A 21706-nucleotide genomic window follows, 5' to 3' on the forward strand; every position below is an offset into this window, starting at 1 on the left:
TTAAATTAAATTGTCATCAAAACACACTGTCCATGGTGATGCAGAAGTGATGGTGATGGTACAGTGAACTAGAGTGGCAGCACAACACCACAGTAGTGATGGTGGTGATACAGTGAACTAGAGTGGCAGCACAACACCACAGTAGTGATGGTACAGTGAACTAGAGTGGCAGCACAACACCACAGTAGTGATGGTGGTGGTACAGTGAACTAGAGTGGCAGCACAACACCACAGTAGTGATGGTGGTGGTACAGTGAACTAGAGTGGCAGCACAACACCACAGTAGTGATGGTGATGGTACAGTGAACTAGAGTATCAGCATAACACCACAGTAGTGATGGTGACGGTACAGTGAACTAGAGTATCAGCATAGCACCACAGTAAGTGATGGTGGTAGTACAGTGAACTAGAGTGGCAGCACATCACCACAGTAGTGATGGTGATGGTACAGTGAACTAGAGTGGCAGCACAACACCACAGTAGTGATGGTGGTGGTACAGTGAACTAGAGTGGCAGCACAACACCACAGTAGTGATGGTAAAGTGAACTAGAGTGGCAGCGCAACACCACAGTAGTGATGGTGGTAGTACAGTGAACTAGAGTGGCAGCACAACACCACAGTAGTGATGGTGGTGGTACAGTGAACTAGAGTGGCAGCACAACACCACAGTAGTGATGGTGATGGTACAGTGAACTAGAGTGGCAGCACAACACCACAGTAGTGATGGTGGTGGTACAGTGAACTAGAGTGGCAGCACAACACCACAGTAGTGATGGTAAAGTGAACTAGAGTGGCAGCACAACACCACAGTAGTGATGGTGGTAGTACAGTGAACTAGAGTGGCAGCACAACATCACAGTAGTGATGGTGATGGTACAGTGGACTAGAGTGCAGCACAACACCACAGTAGTGATGGTGATGGTACAGTGAACTAGAATGGCAGCACAACACCATAGTAGTGATATTGATGGTGCAGTGATCTAGAGCGGCAGCACAACACCACAGTAGTGATGGTGGTGGTACAGTGAACTAGAGTGGCAGCACAACACCACAGTAGTGATAGTGGTGGTACAGTGAACTAGAGTGGCAGCACAACATCACAGTAGTGATGGTGATGGTACTGTAAACTAGAGTGGCAGCACAACACCACAGTAGTGATGGTGGTGGTACAGTGAACTAGAGTGGCAGCACAACACCACAGTAGTGATGGTGGTGGTACAGTGAACTAGAGTGGCAGCACAACACCACAGTAGTGATGGTGGTGGTACAGTGAACTAGAGTGGCAGCACAACATCACAGTAGTGATGGTGATGGTACTGTAAACTAGAGTGGCAGCACAACACCACAGTAGTGATGGTGGTGGTACAGTGAACTAGAGTGGCAGCACAACACCACAGTAGTGATGGTGGTGGTACAGTGAACAATAGTGGCAGCACAACACAACAGTAGTGATGGTGGTGGTACAGTGAACTAGAGTGGCAGCACAACACCACAGTAGTGATGGTGATGGTACAGTGAACAATAGTGGCAGCACAACACAACAGTAGTGATGGTGGTGGTACAGTGAACTAGAGTGGCAGCACAACACCACAGTAGTGATGGTGGTGGTACAGTGAACTAGAGTGGCAGCACAACACCACAGTAGTGATGGTACAGTGAACTAGAGTGGCAGCACAACACCACATTAGTGATGGTGGTGGTACAGTGAACTAGAGTGGCAGCACAACACCACAGTAGTGATGGTGATGGTACAGTGAACTAGAGTGGCAGCACAACACCACAGTGGTGATGGTGGTGGTACAGTGAACTAGAGTGGCAGCACAACACCACAGTGGTGATGGTGGTGGTACAGTGAACTAGAGTGGCAGCACATCATCACAGTAGTGATGGTGATGGTACAGTGAACTAGAGTGGCAGCACAACACCACAGTAGTGATGGTACAGTGAACTAGAGTGGCAGCACAACACCACAGTCCACCACAGTCACCTCCGTAATGTCACTGTGGTTGACTGCTGCCCTCACCACATCCAGGCCGCTCACCACATCACCGAAGACATCTGACCACTGATCACCCTGGTCGTTCCTGGTGGTGATGGCGAACTGGCACTCCTGGGACCCCCCGGCACATACCTGGCCCACACAGCTCCTGCCTGGTCTGACTCCCGGTACTGCCCCTGGAGGTCAGGCAGCAGTGGGGCTCCTCCCTTACCATCATTACTCTCGTAGTCTCCGCCCTCCACAAACTCCCCCGGCTCACCCTTGCACTCCACCCACAACAGTTTAGTGTTGCGGTAGGTGTGGCCCCGCTGGCCCGTACACAACAACACAAACTGTCTGGCCAGCGGAGTGTCAGGGGTCAGCTGGATGGTGACCCGCCCTCTTATTGACCCCGCCCACCCGAGGTCAAGGAACGCCAGGGTGCAGGAGGGGTCCAGCACGTCCACAACCTCACTCTCCTGCAGAGAAATCAAATCAATCGTGCTGATAACTATATAACAAAATGTTATCATATTAGTTATCAAAATTCAATAAGTCAGTAATGTCAGTAAGACTAGTGGGTGTAATAAAGTAACCTGGAGGGTATGGGGGTGGGCGGGCGTGGGCTGACGCAGGAGTGAGTGGAGGTACAGCTGTTCGTCTTGTAGAGTTATCCTAGCGGAGCGGCGGCCATCTTGGTCTTCCTGGACGGCCACCACCCGGCCAGCCTCCACCAGCCTCTTGACGGACTCCCTCATCCTGCGGAGGTCCTCAACCTGTGGACAGTGTCAGCCCATTATCACCTGTGGTCAGTGTCAGCCCCATTATCACATGTGGACAGTGTCAGCCCCATTATCACCTGTGGTCAGTGTCAGCCCCATTACCACCTGTGGTCAGTGTTAGCCCATTACCACCTGTGGACAGTGTCAGCCCCATTATCACCTGTGGTCAGTGTCAGCCCCATTATCACCTGTGGACAGTGCCAGCCCCATTATCACCTGTGGTCAGTGTCAGCCCCATTATCACCTGTAGTTAGTGTCAGCCCCATTATCACCTGTGATCAGTGTCAGCCCCATTATGACCTGTAGTCAGTGTCAGCCCCATTATCACCTGTGATCAGTGTCAGCCCCATTATCACCTGTGGTCAGTCAGTCCCATTATGCTGGAGCTGTAGCTCCAGCCCCCCTCTACTGGCAGGGGGTTGGCGCTGGACCTGTAGCTCCAGCCCCCCTCTACTGTCAGGGGGTTGGTGCTGTACCTGTATATCCATCCTCCCTCTACTGGTAGGGGGGTTGGTGCTCGACCTGTAGCTCCAGCCCCCCCTCTACTGGCAGGAGGTTGGTGCTGGACCAGTAGCTCCAGCCCCCCCTCTACTGGCATGTGGATAGTGCTGGACCTGTAGCTCCAGTCCACCTCTACTGGCAGGGGGTTGGTTCTGGACCTGAAGCTCCAGCCCCCCCTCTACTGGCAGGAGGTTGGTGCTGGACCTGTAGCTCCAGCCCCCCTCTACTGGCATGGGGTTAGTGCTGGATCTGTAGCTCAGGCCCACCTCTACTGGCAGGCGGTTGGTTCTGGACCTGTAGCTCCAGCCCACCTCTACTGGTAGGGAGTGGTGCTGGACCTGTAGCTCCAGCCCACCTCTACTGGCAGGGAGTGGTGCAGGACCTGTAGCTCCAGCCCCCTCTACTGGCAGGGGGTTGATGCTGGACCTGTAGCTCCAGCCCCCCTCTACTGGCAGGGGGTTGATGCTGGACCTGTAGCTCCAGCCCTCAACTACTGGCATGGGGGATGGAGCTACACCTGAAGTTCTAGCCATCCTCTACAGGCAAGAGGAGTTGGTGCTGGAGTTGTTGCTCCAGCCTTTCTACTGGGAGGGGGTTTGTCCTGAACTTGTAGCTCCAGCCCCCCTCTACTGGAAAGGGGATTGGTGCTGGACTTGTAGCTCCAGCCCCCCTCTACTGGCATATGGTTAGTGCTGGACCTGTAGCTCCAGTCCCCCTCTACTGGCAAGGGATTGGTGCTGTACCTGTAGCTCCAGTCCCCCGTCTATTGGCAGGGGGTTGGTGCTGGACCTGTATATCCATCCTCCCTCTACTGGCAAGGTGTTGGTGCTCGACCTGTAGCTCCAGTCCACCTCTACTGGCAGGGGATTGGTTCTGGACCTGTAGCTCCAGCCCCCCCCCCCCTCTAATGGCAGGGGGGTTGGGTGGTGGACCTGTAGCTCCTGCCTCCCTCTACTGACAGGGGGCTGGTGCTGGACCTGTAGCTCCAGCCCTCCTCTACTGGCAGGGGGCTGGTGCTGGACCTGTAGCTCCAGCCCTCCTCTACTGGCAGGGGGTTGGTGCTGGACTTGTAGCTCCAGCGCACCTCTACTGGCAGGGGGTTGGTTCTGGACCTGTAGCTCCAGCCCCCTCTACTGGCAGGGGGTTGGTGCTGGACCTGTAATTCCAGCCCTCCTCTACTGGCAGGGGGTTGGTGCTGGACCTGTAATTCCAGCCCCCCCTCAACTGGCAGGGGGATGGTGCTGGATTTATAGCTCCATCCCCCTTCTACTGGCAGGGGGTTGGTGCTGGACCTGTAGCTCCAGCCCTCCTCTACTGGCAGGGGGTTGGTGCTGGACCTGTAATTCCAGCCCCCCCTCAACTGGCAGGGGGATGGTGCTGGATTTATAGCTCCATCCCCCTTCTACTGGCAGGGGGTTGGTGCTGGACCTGTAGCTCCAGCCCCCCTCTATTGGCAGGGGGTTGGTGCTGGACCTGTAGCTCCAGACCCCCTCTACTTGCAGGGGGTTTGGTGCTGGACCTGTAGCTCCAGCCCCCTCTACTGGCAGGGAGTTGGTGCTGGACCAGTAGCTCCAGCCCCCCACTATTGGCAGGGGGTTGGTGCTGGACCAGTAGCTCCAGCTCATCTCTACTGGGAGGGGGATGGTGCTGGACCTGTAGCTCCAGCCCCCCTCTACTGGCAGGGAGTTGGTGCTGGACCTGTTGCTCCAGCCCCTCTACTAGCAGGATGTTGGTGCTTGACCTGTAGCTCCAGCCCCCCCTGTTACAGACCCGAGTCCAGCGTCGGAGTACGGAGCTGTGACGACAACGCCATCTGTGAGTCCGCTCCAGAAACCCACTCCAAATGGACAACGTCATCTAGTAAGGACGGGATATACCGGCCACAGGTGCTGGATTCCCGCCTTAATCAGCTCATAACATAGCCGCTGCTGACCTCTGGTGAGGTGGCGCTTAGACAGCAACGCCATCTATGGAGTGGAGAGGTGGACGTTTTTGTCTAAGCTTGTGAGGTTCCCTAGAGCGTCCCAGTATTAATGACGTGTCTGATTGCAGTCGACCTGGGACTGCTGAATTGGATGATGGATCAGTCTACCCAAGGCAGCCAAGGTCTCTTCACCAGTCTGCTTTGAAGAAGCTGTGAGTCACCCCCGGACGACCTCTGTTGAGAGTATTAGCCTGCCTGTGACGTGGCAGTGTCGGGAATCGCCTTATCCGGGACTGGCTGGTGGAAGAGACTAGCCACTGTGGTGCTTAGTAAGGAGAGTGATCAGCGGGATCACACGAGGCTCCCGCCTAGGGCTTGCAACCCTAGTTTCGGTCGTGGAGTGGCCTACACAGCGGAGATGATCGGAACCTGCTAGCTACAGGGTGGATTGTGGTTGAAGGCCTCCACGACGGAGCACCCAGTGGGACTGTGATTTGGCTGGCCTGTGGCCAGGGTAGATTCGCCAATAGAATCATAGAGGATTCATCGTGGGCCACGGAAGAAGGAACCAGGGCTACCCTAAGTGTGCACCGTGGAGCATCCAGTGTCTTCGGAGGAAGACAGCCCTGTACATAATAGTGTAGTTATAACTCCAGCGTGTAACTGATATTTATTTATTCGTGGTGATGGAGAATATATATGTATAAATTGGAACATTTGTATCCCTCCCCCTTTAATTTAACTTGCGTTATGGAACACACCCCTTGAAAGCCACTACTAACTTGGGGCTGGATACCCAAACTCTAATACCATCAGAGAAGAACCCGGTTGCGCCCCTGTAGGGCCGTAACATAATTGGCATTCCCAGCGGGATCCGACCCCTTGTCAAGTATGTTTGACAGGGGTGGTGATGTAGCGCAATCCCCTGTAAATAATTCCCCGTTTATAATTATTTGGACGTTGTGCGTCCTGTGCGGTGCTCGGTGTGATTTAGTGCAATATTGTAGTGCGGTGCTAGGTGTGTTAAGTGCTAGTGCTCCATCTTAGTGACAATGGCAGAATAAGTGACTATCGACGATCTGGACGATGTTCAGGCCTTTCTGAAGAAGGAGGACTGTCTTGCCAGATTGAAATATCTGGAAAAACAAGAACTTGTGCTAGTGAGTGCCTATCTGGAGATAAAAATGCTTGCAAGTGATTCCCGTGTTGAGATCTTGTCAAAGGTTCACAAACACTTGAAGGCCGGGGAGAAACAAGAAGGCGAGGCACAGAGTATAAAGGAAAGTGAGGAGGTAGCTTCCACTGAAAAGGAAGATAAGGGCAGTGACATTGAAAGTGATGAGAGTGAACTGAATATAAGTTTACTCACTGTGAAAATGCGTGAATTAGAGATCCACCGTGAAATAGAATGGAAAAAGCTAGAAATCGCTTGAGAGAGAAAAGGGAAAGCGAGAGAGAAGATAAGAAATTAGAAATGGAAAGAGAGAGACAAGAAAAAGAAATGGAAATGAAGAGTTTAGAATTAGAAGAAAAGGAAAGAGAAAGACAGGAAAGAAAAGAAGAGCGAGAAAGAGAAAGAGAAGAGAAACGAGAGAGAGAAGAACGAGAAAGAGAAAGAGAAGAGAAACGAGAGAGAGAAGAACGAGAAAGAGAAAGAGAAGAGCGAGACAGGCAAGAACGACGAGACAGAGAGGAAAAAGAAAGACAACACGAGTTAGAAGTATCGCGATTAGGTGGTCGGAGGCAAACAACGGAAACAAGTAGTTTCGATCCGGTAAGGAACATCAAGATGGTCCCAAAATTCAACGAGAAGGAAGTGTCGAAGCTCTTCACTGCCTTCGAGAAGGTTGCAGCCTCTTTGGAATGGCCAAAGGAAATTTGGGCCATCATGATACAGTCCGTCTTGACTGGGAAGGCCCAAATTGCCTACTCCACGTTGTCCCTTGATGACTCCTGTGATAACGACAAAGTGAAGAACGTAGTGCTCATAGCTTACCAATTGGTACCTGAGGCTTACAGGCAAAAGTTCAGAAACCTGAAAAAGACCTCGGAGCACACGTTCACCGAGTTCGCGACCATCAAGGAACGGCTTTTCCAGGAGTGGTGTGCCTCTCGGAAGGTGAAGACGAAAGAAGAACTCGAACAGCTCGTTTTGTTGGAGGATTTTAAGGAATGTCTGTCTGGAGATCTGAAGACATACCTAGAAGAGCAACAGGTAGAGACCTTGAGTGCGGCAGCCACTATGGCTGAAGAATACATCCTAACACATAGGTCTTCCACTAGGTATGTCCCTAGGAATTACCCACGTCTGTTTGGCAAACCTCGTCAAGAAGAGGAGAGACCCGTCCCACAAAGCGCTATGAAGACTCCCCCAAGTAGCCCCCGAAGGACTAGTCCTAGCAGTCCGAAACACCGTAGTCCGAGGAGGAATGTAGTGTGTTGGACTTGTGGGCAGAAAGGGCATGTAGCTGCTATGTGCCGAGGCAGAAGAGGTAGCGGTCCACGTAGGGAGGTGATGCTGATGGGCTGTGTAACACCACCAGAGGGAACCCAGTCTCTGATGACTAGTCAGGAAGAACCAAGATTGTTTGCCCCTCACACTTCAGGTGGGTATGTATCGAGTGATCATACTGGTAGATCAGTTGTAGTGCTCAGAGATAGTGGAGCAGCCCAGTCCCTGATCGTGAGAAACTCGTTACCCGAGGGAGTGAGTGTGGACGGGAGACAAAAGGTTGTCCTGGTTGGGTTTCCTAGGACGCGGTACGTTGCCCCCTTAGTGCCGATACATCTAGACTCGCCCTACTTCAGCGGCACATGTGCGTTGGCAGTAGTTGATACCTTGCCTATAGCTGGGATTGACGTAATACTAGCCAACGACTTGGTGACAGGTTGGAGCAACAAACATCTCAAGGTTGCGGACGAGTCAGCTGGAACAGCAAGGTCCGAGGTAACAGCAGGAAATGGTAATATCCAGATACAGGCAGACGTACCACTACTTAACTTGTCTAATCCTTCCTCTACCCAACAGATAGACAGCATTCCAACAGAGTCTCCTGATTCTTCTCCCGACAAGAAACATGAGGTTATGGTGGCAGAAGCGACTGAGCAAGAGGAGAGGCCTCGTGTACAAGCACCCACGGATACCCGAGAGTCTGGAGTGATGGCACATCAGTACTTGCGGTATGGCAAGCTACAACGTTCACTGAACCGGCCAGAGATTCCCCGGACGTCAGAGGTATGTGAGGTATGTGCGAAGGTTCTAGTGCCCTCTTCGGTCCAAACCAGGCTAATGGATATAGCCAACTATGGACATTACAGGCTCATGAAACTTATCCCTAAGTTAGCCAAATGTTTCTTAGCAGTATTTTGTTTTGTTCTCGTGTGTGTTTTAAGTAAGGACCAGTGGACGACCCGACAGATGATGGCTCCTATGAACATCGTGAAGAGATCCCAGGGATTGGAGACTTGCACTGTGAGTGTTGCAGTCGAAGAAGGGACCTGGAAGGTGATGGTAGATACAGGAGGTATGTGAAATGATATTACGAGTAACTGTTTCCGACAGGTTGACACTCCCCACGTGATAGCCGAACCTGGATTCAGCGTTATACGGAACGTTGGTCGACCTGACGGTGGCAGAGCGAACACCATCTTCCAAGTACAAGCAGCTCTGTTGGGTCTAGGTGTGGGCCTAGTGGACGATTATGCTGTGAGTACTGATTTAACAACAATCGCTGTTATTCTAAATTATCAGACCCCTGTATTCCAGGTTCCCGTCTCCCTGAAGGACTACCGGACCGGTACAAGAAATGCCGTCTGTGACCAGTCATCAACGGTGCCACGACAAAGGGAGGTGTCGATTCACCCAAGATCGCGTCTGTACCGATCCTTACTCGAGGCACGTGAGATGGTTATGCCCCTGATTAACATCTCAGTGAAGGTGTGGGACGTCACATCAGGCAGGTCATTGCCTTCCATCTTCAAGTTTCCTTTGTGCCAGAGTTTCCCATTAGGACAGTTTTGCGGACAAGACATCCTCGCCACTCCAGTCCATTGTGTATGTGAGTCCATTTGGAGTTGTACCCACGTACTAATTTGGTTTGTTTTCTCTTTTATAAACCAAATTCTTTTTGGTGGGGAGGTGTTACAGACCCGAGTCCAGCATCGGAGCACGGAGCAGTGACTACAACGCCATCTGTGAGTCCTCTCCCGAAACCCACTCCAAATGGACAACGCCATCTAGTGAGGACGGGATATACCGGCCACAGGTGCTGGATTCCCGTCTTAATCAGCTCATAACATAGCCGCTGCTGACCTCTGGTGAGGTGGCGCTTAGACAGCAATGCCATCTATGGAGTGGAGAGGTGGACGTTTGTGTCTAAGCTTGTAAGTGAGGTTCCCTAGAGCATCCCAGTATTAATGACGTGTCTGATTGCAGAGTCGACCTGGGACTGCTGTATTGGACGATGGATCAGTCTACCCAAGGCAGCCAAGGTCTCTTCACCAGTCTGCTTTGAAGAAGCTGTGAGTCACCCCCGGACGACCTCTGTTGAGAGTATTAGCCTGCCTGTGACGTGGCAGTGTCGGGAATCGCCTTATCCAGGACTGGCTGGTGGAAGAGACTAGCCACTGTGGTGCTTAGTAAGGAGAGTGATCAGCGGGATCACACGAGTCCCCCCGCCTAGGGCTTGCAACCCTAGTATCGGTCGTGGAGTGGCCTACACAGCGGAGCTGATCGGTACCTGCCAGCTACAGGCTGGATTGTGGTTGAAGGCCTCCACGACGGAGCACCCAGTGGGACTGTGATTTGGCTGGCCTGTGGCCATGGTAGATTCGCCAATAGAATCATAGAGGATTCATCGTGGGCCACGGAAGAAGGAACCAGGGCTACCCAAAGTGTGCAACGTGGAGCATCCAGTGTCTTCGGAGGAAGACAACCCTGTACATTATAGTGTAGTTATAACCCCTGCGTGTAACTGATATTTATTTATTCATGGTGATGGAGAATATAAATAAATAAATTGGAACATTTGTATCCCTCCCCCTTTAATTTAACTTGCGTTACGGAACACACCCCTTGAAAGCCACTACTAACTTGGGGCCGGATACCCAAACTCTAATACCATCAGAGAAGAACCCGGTTGCGCCCCAGTAGGGCCGTAACACCCCCTCTACTGGCAGGGGGTTGGTGCTGAACCTGTAGCTCCCGCCCCCTCTACTGGCAGGGGGTTGGTGCTGGACCTGTAGCTCCAACCCCCCTCTTCTGGCAGTGGGTTGGTGCTGGACCTGTGGCTCAAGCCGCACTCTACTGGCACGGGAGATTGTTGCTGGACCTGTAGCTTCAGCCCCCCTCTACTGGCAGGGGGTTGGTGCTGGACCAGTAGCTCCAACCCCCCTTTTCTGGCAGGGAGTTGGTGCTGGCCCTGTAGCTCCAGCCCCTCTACTAGCAGGAGGTTAATGCTGGACCTGTAGCTCCCACCCCCTCTACTGGCAGGGTGTTGCTGCTGGACTTGTAGCTCCAGCCCCCCTCTGCTGGCAGGGGGTTGGTGCTGGACCTGTAGCTCCAGCCCCCCTATACTTGCAGGTGGTTTGGTGCTGGACCTGTAGCTCCAGCCCCCCTCTATTGGCAGGGGGTTAGTGCTGGACCTGTAGCTCCAGCACCCCCTCCACTGGCTGGGGGGTTGGTGCTGGACCTGTAGCTCCAGCCCCCCTCTACTGCCTGGTAGTTGGTGTTGGATCTGTAGCTCTAGCCCCCTTCTACTGGCTGTGGGTTGGTGCTGGACCTGTAGCTCCAGCCCCCCTCTACTGCCTGGTAGTTGGTGTTGGATCTGTAGCTCTAGCCCCCTTCTACTGGCTGGGGGTTGGTGCTGGACCTTAGCTCCAGCCCCCCTCTACTTGCAGGGAGTTTGGTGCTGGACCTGTAGCTCCAGCCCCCCCCTCTATTGACAGGGGGTATGTGCTGGATCTGTAGCTCCAGCCCCCCTCTACTGGCAGGGGGGTTGGGTGCTGGACCTGCAGCTCCAGCCTTCCTCTACTGGAAGGGGGTTGGTGCTGGACCTGTAGTTCCACCCCGCCCTCTACTGGCACGGGGTTGGTGCTGGACCTGTAGCTCCAGCCCCCCCCCCCCTCTACTGGCAGGGGGGTTGGTGCTGGACCTGTAGCTCCAGCCACCCCTCTACTTCCAGGGGGTTTGGTGCAGGACCTGTAGCTCCAGCCCCAACTCTACTGGCAGGGGGTTTGGTGCTTAACCTGTAGCTCCAGCTGCCCCTCTACTGGCAGGGGGTTGGTGCTTAACCTGTAGCTCCAGCTGCCCCTCTACTGGCAGGGGGTTGGTGCTGGACCTGTAGCTCCAGCCACCCCTCTACTTCCAGGGGGTTTGGTGCAGGACCTGTAGCTCCAGCCCCCACTCTACTGGCAGGGGGTTTGGTGCTTAACCTGTAGCTCCAGCTGCCCCTCTACTGGCAGGGGGTTGGTGCTTAACCTGTAGCTCCAGCTGCCCCTCTACTGGCAGGGGGTTGGTGCTGGACCTGTAGCTCTAGCCCCCCTTTTACTGGCATGTGCTTAGTGCTGGACCTGTAGCTCCAGCCCCCCTCTACTGGCAGAGGGTTGGTGCTACACCTGTAGCTCCAACCCCCCTCTACTGGCAGGGGGTTGGTGCTGGACCTGTAGCTCCAGCCTCCCTCTACTGGCAGGGGTTTTGTGCTACACCTGTAGCTCCAGCCCCACTCTACTGGCAGGGGGTTGGTGCTGAACCTGTACCTAATGCCCACCTCTACTGGCAGGGGGTTGGTGCTGGACCTGTTGCTCCAGCCCCACTCTACTGGCAGGGGGTTGGTGCTGAACCTGTACCTAATGCCCACCTCTACTGGCAGGGGGTTGGTGCCGAACCTGTAGCTCCCGCCCCCCTCTACTGGCAGGGGATTGGTGCTGGACCTGTAGCTCCAGCCCCCCTCTACTGGCAGGGGGTTGGTGCTGGCATTGTTTGGGAGTTTATTGGCAGTTTCAAGGCTTCAGTCTCTTCGAACCCAGCAGTGGTCTGTTTTGGTTCACTGTCTTCCTGGATGCTTTCCCGGTAGGTTGGTGGAGTGTCACCCGCTCTCTGCGCCTCTGTGAGGGGGCCAGGATCCCGGGTTCAATAGAGGATCACAGGTTCAATCTTTATGCAGGACGGAAATGATTCACATGTTTCTTTTCACCTGTTTCCTCTGTTCACCTACCAGTAAATGTTTACCAGGAGTTAGGCAACTATTGTGTATTGTATGTTAGAGAAAGTCAGTTGTTGACCTTGGGGAACCTCCATAAACCTAAGAACAGGCTTCCTCTCCTCAAAACGCAACTCAATATCTTGTGATATGAACCACAAGAGAAAATAAAAAACTTACTGTTAATTGCTTCTGGGGGATCTCTCCAGTGATTTCCAGAACTTTATTCATGATGCTGGAGGCTGAGTCTCCCAGGTGTAAGGGGTCAGCTGTGGCACCTGTCTCTGTGGTCATCATCTCCAGGGCCTCGCTGATGGTCTCCTGCACCTGTCATTACCAACACAAACATTAATGGTGGAACCTGGACTATAATGAAGCATCAGGCTCTGAGTAAAGTAACTGGACTGTAATGAAGCATCAGGCTCTGAGTAAAGTAACTGGACTATAATGAAGCATCAGGCTCTGAGTAAAGTAACTGGACTATAATGAAGCATCAGGCTCGGAGTAAAGTAACAGGACTATAATGAAGCATCAGGCTCTGAGTAAAGTAACTGGACTATAATGAAGCATCAGGCTCTGAGTAAAGTAACTGGACTATAATGAAGCATCAGGCTCTGAGTAAAGTAACTGGACTATAATGAAGCATCAGGCTCTGAGTAAAGTAACAGGACTATAATGAAGCATCAGGCTCTGAGTAAAGTAACTGGACTATAATGAAGCATCAGGCTCTGAGTATAGTAACTGAAAAATATAAGTAATAGTGTTTCTCTTGTGACGATAATCTCCTTCAAGAGATTGAGCCTGCTCTTCCCTCCACAAATACGTCACAACAAATATATAAAACTACTATGGAAGAAATGTCCAACAACGACAACAACACCAGCAAGGTTTGCCAGAGAGCAAACCGTATGCAGCCAGGGACACCTGCTCAGACTCAAACCGCCAAACTACCTGTTGATCGCTGCTGGCTCCTCGCTGATTGGTCGCCGGTCTGGCTGCAACTGCACTCGCCCACCATACTACTTGATGTCTGGGGTCGCCACGACCTCAGTCCTCAGAATATTCCGTGCTTTCACAGTTAACACTTCTCCCTCCTAGACGTAAGCTTTGGGCGTACGTGTACTGAGAGAGGTGATAGATTAAAGCCAATATTCCAGCACCTTTCATTTACTTTTATATTGCACTTTTTGTTATTTTGTCTTAACGTAACTTTTCATTGTGTCATTTAATTATTCTTATTATTTTGATTGATTGATTTTATTATACGAATTTGTTTGTCCATTTTATTCATGTTTGGTTATTTAACGTAATTAAAATTACATTGTTAAAATTTACTTGTGTTTTGTGTCTTCTCCTTACCTTACCACAGACGAAGTTCCAGATTTTCTATTTTTTTTTTAATACTATGTGACGAGGCCATACCCCTAGCTTTGAACAGCCGAACACCAACGCGTTACCGTCACATATTATATGGGGGCCCGTCCGGGAGCTTCACTCAGGTACTGGTGCCAAGTGGTAATTTATGGTAAGCGTATTTAACTTTGTTAACGTAGCTTTACTATTTTTCATATTCAATTTCATTTTTTATAAGGTGCGGTGTATTGTGCATTACGAGAGTAACATATGGTGAAGGTGAGACAACTTTGGATTACGTGGTGACTGTAGGCCTCAGTCATACTCTTAATTGGTCATCTCTCCCTCCGTGTTATTACTCGTGTTTACCATCTTTGTCCCTTGAATATTTCTCATTTTTGACAGATCATCATATTGGTACCCTGGTACTGTGGTCTGCCCCGGGTCAAGAGTACCCAATCTTCTGCAATCTGACTGTAAGAGGACAAAGAGGGCCATAGTTCCTCTAGCTCGAACTTTAGTTGCTGAATTGGGACCTCAGCAGCAGTTCTCGTCACCAGTTGACACCTCGCACCCCTACACGTCAGTCAGAGATGATGATACATACAACGGTAGGGAATTAGCTTACTTTTCAGAGCACAAAAGTTCGCTAATTCTGTAAGTATCATATTAAATTCAGTAGGAAAAACTTGCTTTATGTCCTATAGAGACTTGGCAAGGTATGCCTACATCCTTGGACTACCAATTTTACTTTTGAGGCAATTAACTGTTTCATTTGTTTTCGAAACTCTGTTTCATTTGTTAGTAGGATTTTCTTGCCCTTATCCTCTTACATGAGTACCGGGTACAAGATTTCCTACGCCCTTGATTTAAAATTAATCATTTAACATCTTTTACTTAACTTTAATTGTTAAAGATCCCACAGGATAGGTATCAGTTGCCACGTTGTCCTGTTTCTGACATTCACTATTGAATATTCGTGTACCTTTATTTGCTAATTTCACCATGTTTCGTCTCCAAGCTTTCCGTGCAAATCCAGCAGGTGAAATAGGGACTTTAAGTCGTGCCAAGAGGACTGAATTACAAACTCTTGCACATGAGTATCAACTAGAAGTTCCCTACCAAGCCAACAAAAATGACCTACACAACCTGTTGCTGGATTACTATTTAGAGCAAGGTAAGATCGACTCTGAAACTCATGAAACTTACTATATTGCAGATAAAACTGACTTGGCAACGATGAAACTTAAACTAGAGCTGGCCAAGATTGAACGCGAGCAGCAAAGAGAAGCAGCTGCCATACGAAGGGAAGAACAAGAACGTGAGATTGCCTTACTCCAGGAGCGGGAACGAGTACGGCTTGAAACCAAACAACGCGAGTTGGAGATACAACGCAAACATGACAAGCAACAAGCGACTCTGGCTCTAGAGTGTCGTCAACGAGAAATCGCCTTGGAAACTTCACACTTCACTCAACGCCAGCAAGCTACTGCCAATCTTCCCGTCAGTTTTAATATATCACATGCAAGTAAGTTAATGCCATCCTTTGTAGAAGCAGAAGTTGACGTGTTTTTCACCACCTTTGAAACTCTTGCTAATCAACTCAGTTGGCCTGTCGACCAATGGGCCACACTTCTCAGAGTCCATCTTACAGGTAGAGCTGCAGTCACACTCAGTACTTTGGCGTCTGAGAATGACTACCACACTCTGAAACAAGCGGTGTTGGACGCCTACCTACTTTCCACAGAAAGTTATAGAAGGAAATTCCGTGACCACCTGAAGGCAAGTACCACTACCTTCCTCGAGTTTGCTAACACGAAACGGAGGTATTTCATGAAATGGCTGGAAGCAGCACATGTCTCTACTTTTGCAGAACTCGTCAACCTGATGCTTGTTGAAGAATTCTTGAGACGTGTGCCGCCTCCTGTCCGCCTCTACTTAGCAGATAAAGAAGAAACCGACTACCTGAAGTGTGCTAAGTCGGCTGACACTTACAGCCTCATCCACCGGCTGACACCCGAACCATCCTCCAGTAAGAAGTCGTGGTACAGTTACGAGAAAGTGAGCCCCGATCAAGCTGGTTCGCAACTGTACTGCAAGTATTGTAGACTCTATGGACATACCATAGACAAGTGTGGTAAGTCTCAATACAAGGGAACCACTGACCAACAAAAACCCAAACCAACTCCTCCTAAGTCCGGTAAGCCTGTAATGAATGTTGGTGTTAATGTCAATGATCTTTCTCTTTTCAGTAACACCTGTATACTGGAACTGTCTCTGCCAACGGTTCAAATCCGGAGGGACGTTTCAAATTGAAGATCTTGAGGGACACAGCGGCTCTTCAATCGATCATCTTGAAGTCAGCTGTGCCCAACATCACCTACACCGGAGAAACTGTCTTCATCACTGACCTCACTGCTACCACTCCATACCCTCTCGCCAGAGTCCACCTGGATTGTTCCTACGTGAACGGGGAAGTCCAAGTCGCCGTCAGGGAAAAGCCTTTTCCCATGCCTGGAGTGCAACTTCTCCTAGGCAACGACTTGGCAGAAGACCTGCAACCGACCAACCTGATCGTCATGGACAAACCCAGGTGTGTAACTCTGTGCCAAGTAACCCTATTCTAGAGTATGTTCCAGCAGAGGTTCAAGAGAGTGATGAAGTTTCTCCTCCGGTTCTCGTGACCACCCGTGCACAAGCCGCACGTCCACAGCCAGCTGACTCTACTGCAACCGCTGTCCCTCAAGACCCTCAGAAACTCCCCCCGCATCTGACCAAGTTGGAGTTCCGTAAGTTGCAGAGGGAAGATCTTACTTTAACACCATTGTTTTTCCAGGCTGAGACTCAACCCGACAGTATTCCTGGGTTCTTCCTAGAGAACGACTTGCTCTACCGCAGATATAGACCCAGTAAACTGAAGGAGGAGGACGATTGGGCCAACATCGAACAACTTGTGATTCCCACCAGCCTGCGGCCCACTATTCTACACCTGGCCCACGGAGCGCTCTCCCACTACGGCTTCAACAAGACTTACCATGGAATTCGTCAAGACTACTACTGGCCAGGTATGGTAAATAACGTCAAACAGTACGTAAAACGGTGTCATACATGTCAGATGGCAGGCAAACCGAACATCTCCATTCCCAGAGCGCCACTGATTCCCATACAGGTGCCTGCGGAACCTTTCCACAGACTCATAATAGACTGTGTTGGTCCTTTACCTCGGACCAGTTCAGGTAACGCCTACATCCTAACCATCCTGTGTCCTACCACCAGATTTCCCATAGCAGTTCCAGTGAAGAACATCACGGCTGCTACGGTTATAAAACATCTATTGAAGATCTTCACTCAATACGGATTTCCCAGGGAGATTCAGAGCGACTGTGATACCAACTTCACCAGTGATCTCTTCAAAAGGACACTGGAGGAGTTCAACATCAAACAGGTATTGTCCAGCCCCTATCATCCTGCTTCACAGGGTTCTCTTGAACGTAGTCATCAGACCATCAAAGCACTCTTGAAAAAGTTTTGTAGTGAAACCTCGAAGGATTGGGATAAGCAGATTGACCTTATCATGTGTATTTTCAGAAGTCTCCCCAATGAGTCCCTAGGAGTATCTCCTTATGAGATGCTCTACGGCCGTAAGTGCCGTACTCCCCTTAAGGCTTTCAAAGACTCTCTCCGAGATGCCACCTTCAGTGAGCATCAGAATGTGCCCCAGTTTCTTCAAAACCTTCAACACATTCTAGAGAGAGTCCACCGTTTTGCCCATGATAATCTATTGAAAGCCCAGGAGAGAATGAAGACTCATTATGACCAGACCAGCAAAGTAAGAAAATTCAAGCCGGGAGACTTCGTCCTTGCATATTTCCCTATCCCAGGTTCACCTTTACAAAACAGGTTTTCAGGACCCTACCGCGTCAAAGAGTGCAGAAATAATAACAACTACGTAATAGAGACTCCAGATAGGCGGCGGAAGACCCAGCTGTGCCACGTCAACCTCCTGAAGCAATATAATGGTACTCCTCCCACTGTCCTGACTAACTGTTCTACCTTCACAGAACCCTACATCCACAGTGAGACCTTCCCAGCTTATCCTCCCGAAGCACTGACAAGGAGTCAGCCGCTTTCTAATCCGAAATCCTTAATGATCTTCCAAATGCTTTCAGGATAATAATCGTGCTCCTTTGCCCTATTCTAATTCCACTCTCACCTCGTCAGATAAGCCCTTCATCCTCCATGTCGAGCAGTGGTACGACGTTGTTGGTGTCGCGATGCAGCAACGAGGCGAGAGGAATACACCTGTCAGCGACTACTGCTACAAGGAACTACGGAACAATTGGCAAGGAGTTACTATTCCTCATCCTGAAGCTTCAGCACTTCACTCCACACCTGAAAAGTGCTCGGTCCACCATCAACACGGACCACACCACCCTACATCTCCTGCAGCACGCCCCACTTCTCATCTCAACGTCTTCTACTATGGGCTTGCTAACTGCAGAAATCAACCTGGAGACACGCTATACCAAGAGTCTGACAACATCTTAGCCCATGATCTCTCCAGAGTTTATGAAGTAGAAGCGACTCCATCTAATACTCCACCACATAACGACGTACTTCTTCCAGAACCGCAGGCTTCGGGGGAGAGTTGTGACGATAATCTCCTTCAAGAGATTGAGCCTGCTCTTCCCTCCACAAATACGTCACAACAAATATATAAAACTACTATGGAAGAAATGTCCAACAACGACAACAACACCAGCAAGGTTTGCCAGAGAGCAAACCGTATGCAGCCAGGGACACCTGCTCAGACTCAAACCGCCAAACTACCTGTTGATCGCTGCCGGCTCCTCGCTGATTGGTCGCCGGTCTGGCTGCAACTGCACTCGCCCACCATACTACTTGATGTCTGGGGTCGCCACGACCTCAGTCCTCAGAATATTCCGTGCTTTCACAGTTAACACTTCTCCCTCCTAGACGTAAGCTTTGGGCGTACGTGTACTGAGAGAGGTGATAGCTTAAAGCCAATATTCCAGCACCTTTCATTTACTTTTATATTGCACTTCTTGTTATTTTGTCTTAACGTAACTTTTCATTGTGTCATTTAATTATTCTTATTATTTTGATTGATTGATTTTATTATACGAATTTGTTTGTCCATTTTATTCATGTTTGTTTATTTAACGTAATTAAAATTCCATTGTTAAAATTTACTTGTGTTTTGTGTGTCTTCTCCTTACCTTACCACAGACGAAGTTCCAGATTTTCTATTTTTTTTTTTAATACTATGTGACGAGGCCATACCCCTAGCTTTGAACAGAGCTTTGAACAGCCGAACACCAAGATGACAGTTGACTTTATTAATAAAAATGTTTCAGGTGTTAGAGCAAAAAGTTTCCTATATATAAAGTCAACTCTCATCTTGATGTGTCTCCATGTCAAAAGTGTTTATATAGAGGCAATACTACACTCAGTTGGGTGAGAACAATGTGACCTTCAGCAGCGTACCTTCACTGAGGTGTGGACAGTCTTGACATCTGGGAAAAGTTCCTGGCACTTCCGGACCCAATCTTCTACCTTCATCTTGTACTCATCAGCTGTGTCTATGGTTGTGCCAACCTCCTGTGGAGTGTTGACTGTGTCGAGGTTCCCCAACATGGCCTGCAGCTGAGTCTTCCCTTCCTCTCCTTGTGTTGTCATATCTTCCACACTGGTATCCTCCAGTTCCAAGAGTTTCATTGCTGACTTATTCTGCTCTACCAGAGCATAGAGTCTGTCCTGGAGCTGGAGGTGATGAGTCTTCCAGTCCCCCAGCTGCGCCTGGTACTCCCCCAGCTGGGACAGTACCTCTTCACAGCTAATAATGAGGCGGCTGATGCTGCTCATCTGCTCCTGCACCATGGAACGTAATGTCTTACTGATGCCTCTGGCGGGACCTTCATAAGGTTTTGCTGGCACTACTTCCTCAGTTGTTAGCTGGGTATTTTTTAGTTTCCTAACAAAAGCCTCCACAGCATAGTTAATTGGGAACTGAGTAGAGGCTGTGGCAGCGTGCTCGGCACGGCAGCTGGGGCAGGTCAGCTTACCATTCTTGATAGCATTGTCAATACAATGGCAGCAGAATGTGTGGCCACATGGCAGTGTGCGAGGTCGTAGCTGATTTTCGTCATAATCGTTGAAACACACTGAACATTCCTCTGGCTTGTTATCCTGTGGAAAAGAATATTTAGTTTGCTAGATGTATTTACAACTAAAACTAATATTACAGTACTTTATTTACTAATACAAATTACATAATATTTTTATACATTCATTGCATTAGCTATTTCAAAGCAGGGTTAATATTACTGACAGATTAACACATTCACAGCAAGGCCAATATTTTTTATAAACATATCCCGGAGTATGGGATAATATATTTTGGTAACATATTGCAGCAGCAGGGCTGTTTGTAAGCCATACCTGAGAGTACAGACTAACAAAACACGTCCTTACTTTATTATGAATAATGGAAGGAAATGTATGTATCGTATGTGATAATGGGAAAAGGATCAAGTATTCTTAGTCTAAGTTGGACAATAAGTACACTGTGGGTTACATCTTAACACATGGGTTTTATTGAACAACTCTGGATTATTTTACACTTACTATGGGAACACACAATTACGTTACAGGACTGTTGAGATTGAGTGATACTCTTCACCAAACATAACCATGATGGATAAATTGACTACTGGTCTCACACAAATCTGGACTTAGTTGATTTGGTGGTGATAAGACCACCAAATCTTATCTATTTGATTTATAAACTAAGTACAGTATATATATATATATATATATATATATATATATATATATATATATATATATATATATATATATATATACACACAATGGGGCCTCTACTTCCGATGCTAATCCGTTCCCAGAGACGGATCGTAAGTCGAAATATCGTAAGTCGAAGCTATTTTTCCCATAAGAAATAAAGGAAATTGAATTAATCCGTTCCCCACCCTAAAAATATTAACATACAAATACATTTTATACTGAATACAATGTTTTTTCTAACTACAATACAGTACCAAAGTCTCTCTTACCTTTATGGAGGGCTCTTGATGGCGTATGGAAGATGGTGATGAGGGGGGAGGAAGAGTTGTTCCTGTTTGGAAGGGGAGTCCCCTTCCATTATCACATCAGGCAGTGATGTTTTCTCTAGGGTACTCTCTTTCCTACGTTTTGCCTGAATACCACTAGAACCTGGTTATGATTCAGTGCTTGTTTGTCTCACTACAAATTTGTCAAGAGGCATTTGTTGTTCCCTTAATTTTAACATTTGTCTGTAATGATGCATCAGTGTCATTGAATAGGTTAAGGCAACGACCTACTGCAGCTTGATTTGGGCGAGTCGTTTCAGCAAAGGTTTGCAATTCTTCCCATGCTGCACACATTTTCTTAATTGTTGAGGAAGAGACATTCTGTACTCTTGTATCTGCTATATGCTCATCCTTACATGGGTTTTCATATGTTGAGCCTTACCACTGACTTTCCTGGGACTCATGGCAAGGTATATAATAATTACTTTAATGTTCAAAATGCAAAAAATCACCACAAAAGCGGAATTTCTTATAGGCGCGATCGTCACTAAGCGGGCAGCTGTAGTAAACTGAGGCAGGTCGGCCGCGTGACTGGGAACCACGCGCTCGGTAGACCTGAAAGTGTACCAACAAATATCGTAAGTCGACGACACCATCGGATGTCGAGTCGCATTTTTCAATGAAATTTACATCGTAACTCGAAATTATCGCAAGTATATATATATATATATATATATATATATATATATATATATATATATATATATATATATATATATATATATATATATATATATATACAGGCATACCTCAGTTTAAGAGTTTAATTGGTTCCTGGAGACGCCTCGTATCGAAAAACTCGCATTCCGAAGCT

At 49.0% G+C, this 21706-nt stretch overlaps 2 protein-coding genes across 2 annotated transcripts in view; one reads left to right on the forward strand and one right to left on the reverse strand.

Moving 5' to 3' along the window:
- Window positions 1-922: 922 nt before the first annotated feature.
- LOC138355927 (uncharacterized) lies at window positions 923-20476 on the reverse strand. Its single transcript, XM_069311474.1, has 4 exons — window positions 19247-20476; window positions 12566-12712; window positions 2576-2755; window positions 923-2458 (listed from the first exon to the last, which is right to left on the reverse strand). Exons 1-4 carry the CDS (start codon window positions 19637-19639, stop codon window positions 2039-2041), a joined length of 1140 nt encoding a protein of 379 aa, XP_069167575.1. The 5' UTR covers window positions 19640-20476; the 3' UTR covers window positions 923-2038.
- Window positions 20477-20631: 155 nt separating this feature from the next.
- Window positions 20632-21706, forward strand: part of LOC138355802 (uncharacterized) — a 34506-nt gene continuing 33431 nt past the window's right edge. Inside the window, exon 1 of the mRNA XM_069311332.1 lies at window positions 20632-20676. Coding sequence (XP_069167433.1) covers window positions 20632-20676 — 45 coding nt within the window. The remainder of the gene's footprint in view (window positions 20677-21706) is intronic.

Source organism: Procambarus clarkii, chromosome 69 (genome assembly GCF_040958095.1).
Source record: "Procambarus clarkii isolate CNS0578487 chromosome 69, FALCON_Pclarkii_2.0, whole genome shotgun sequence".
Taxonomy (NCBI): Eukaryota; Metazoa; Arthropoda; class Malacostraca; order Decapoda; family Cambaridae; genus Procambarus; species Procambarus clarkii.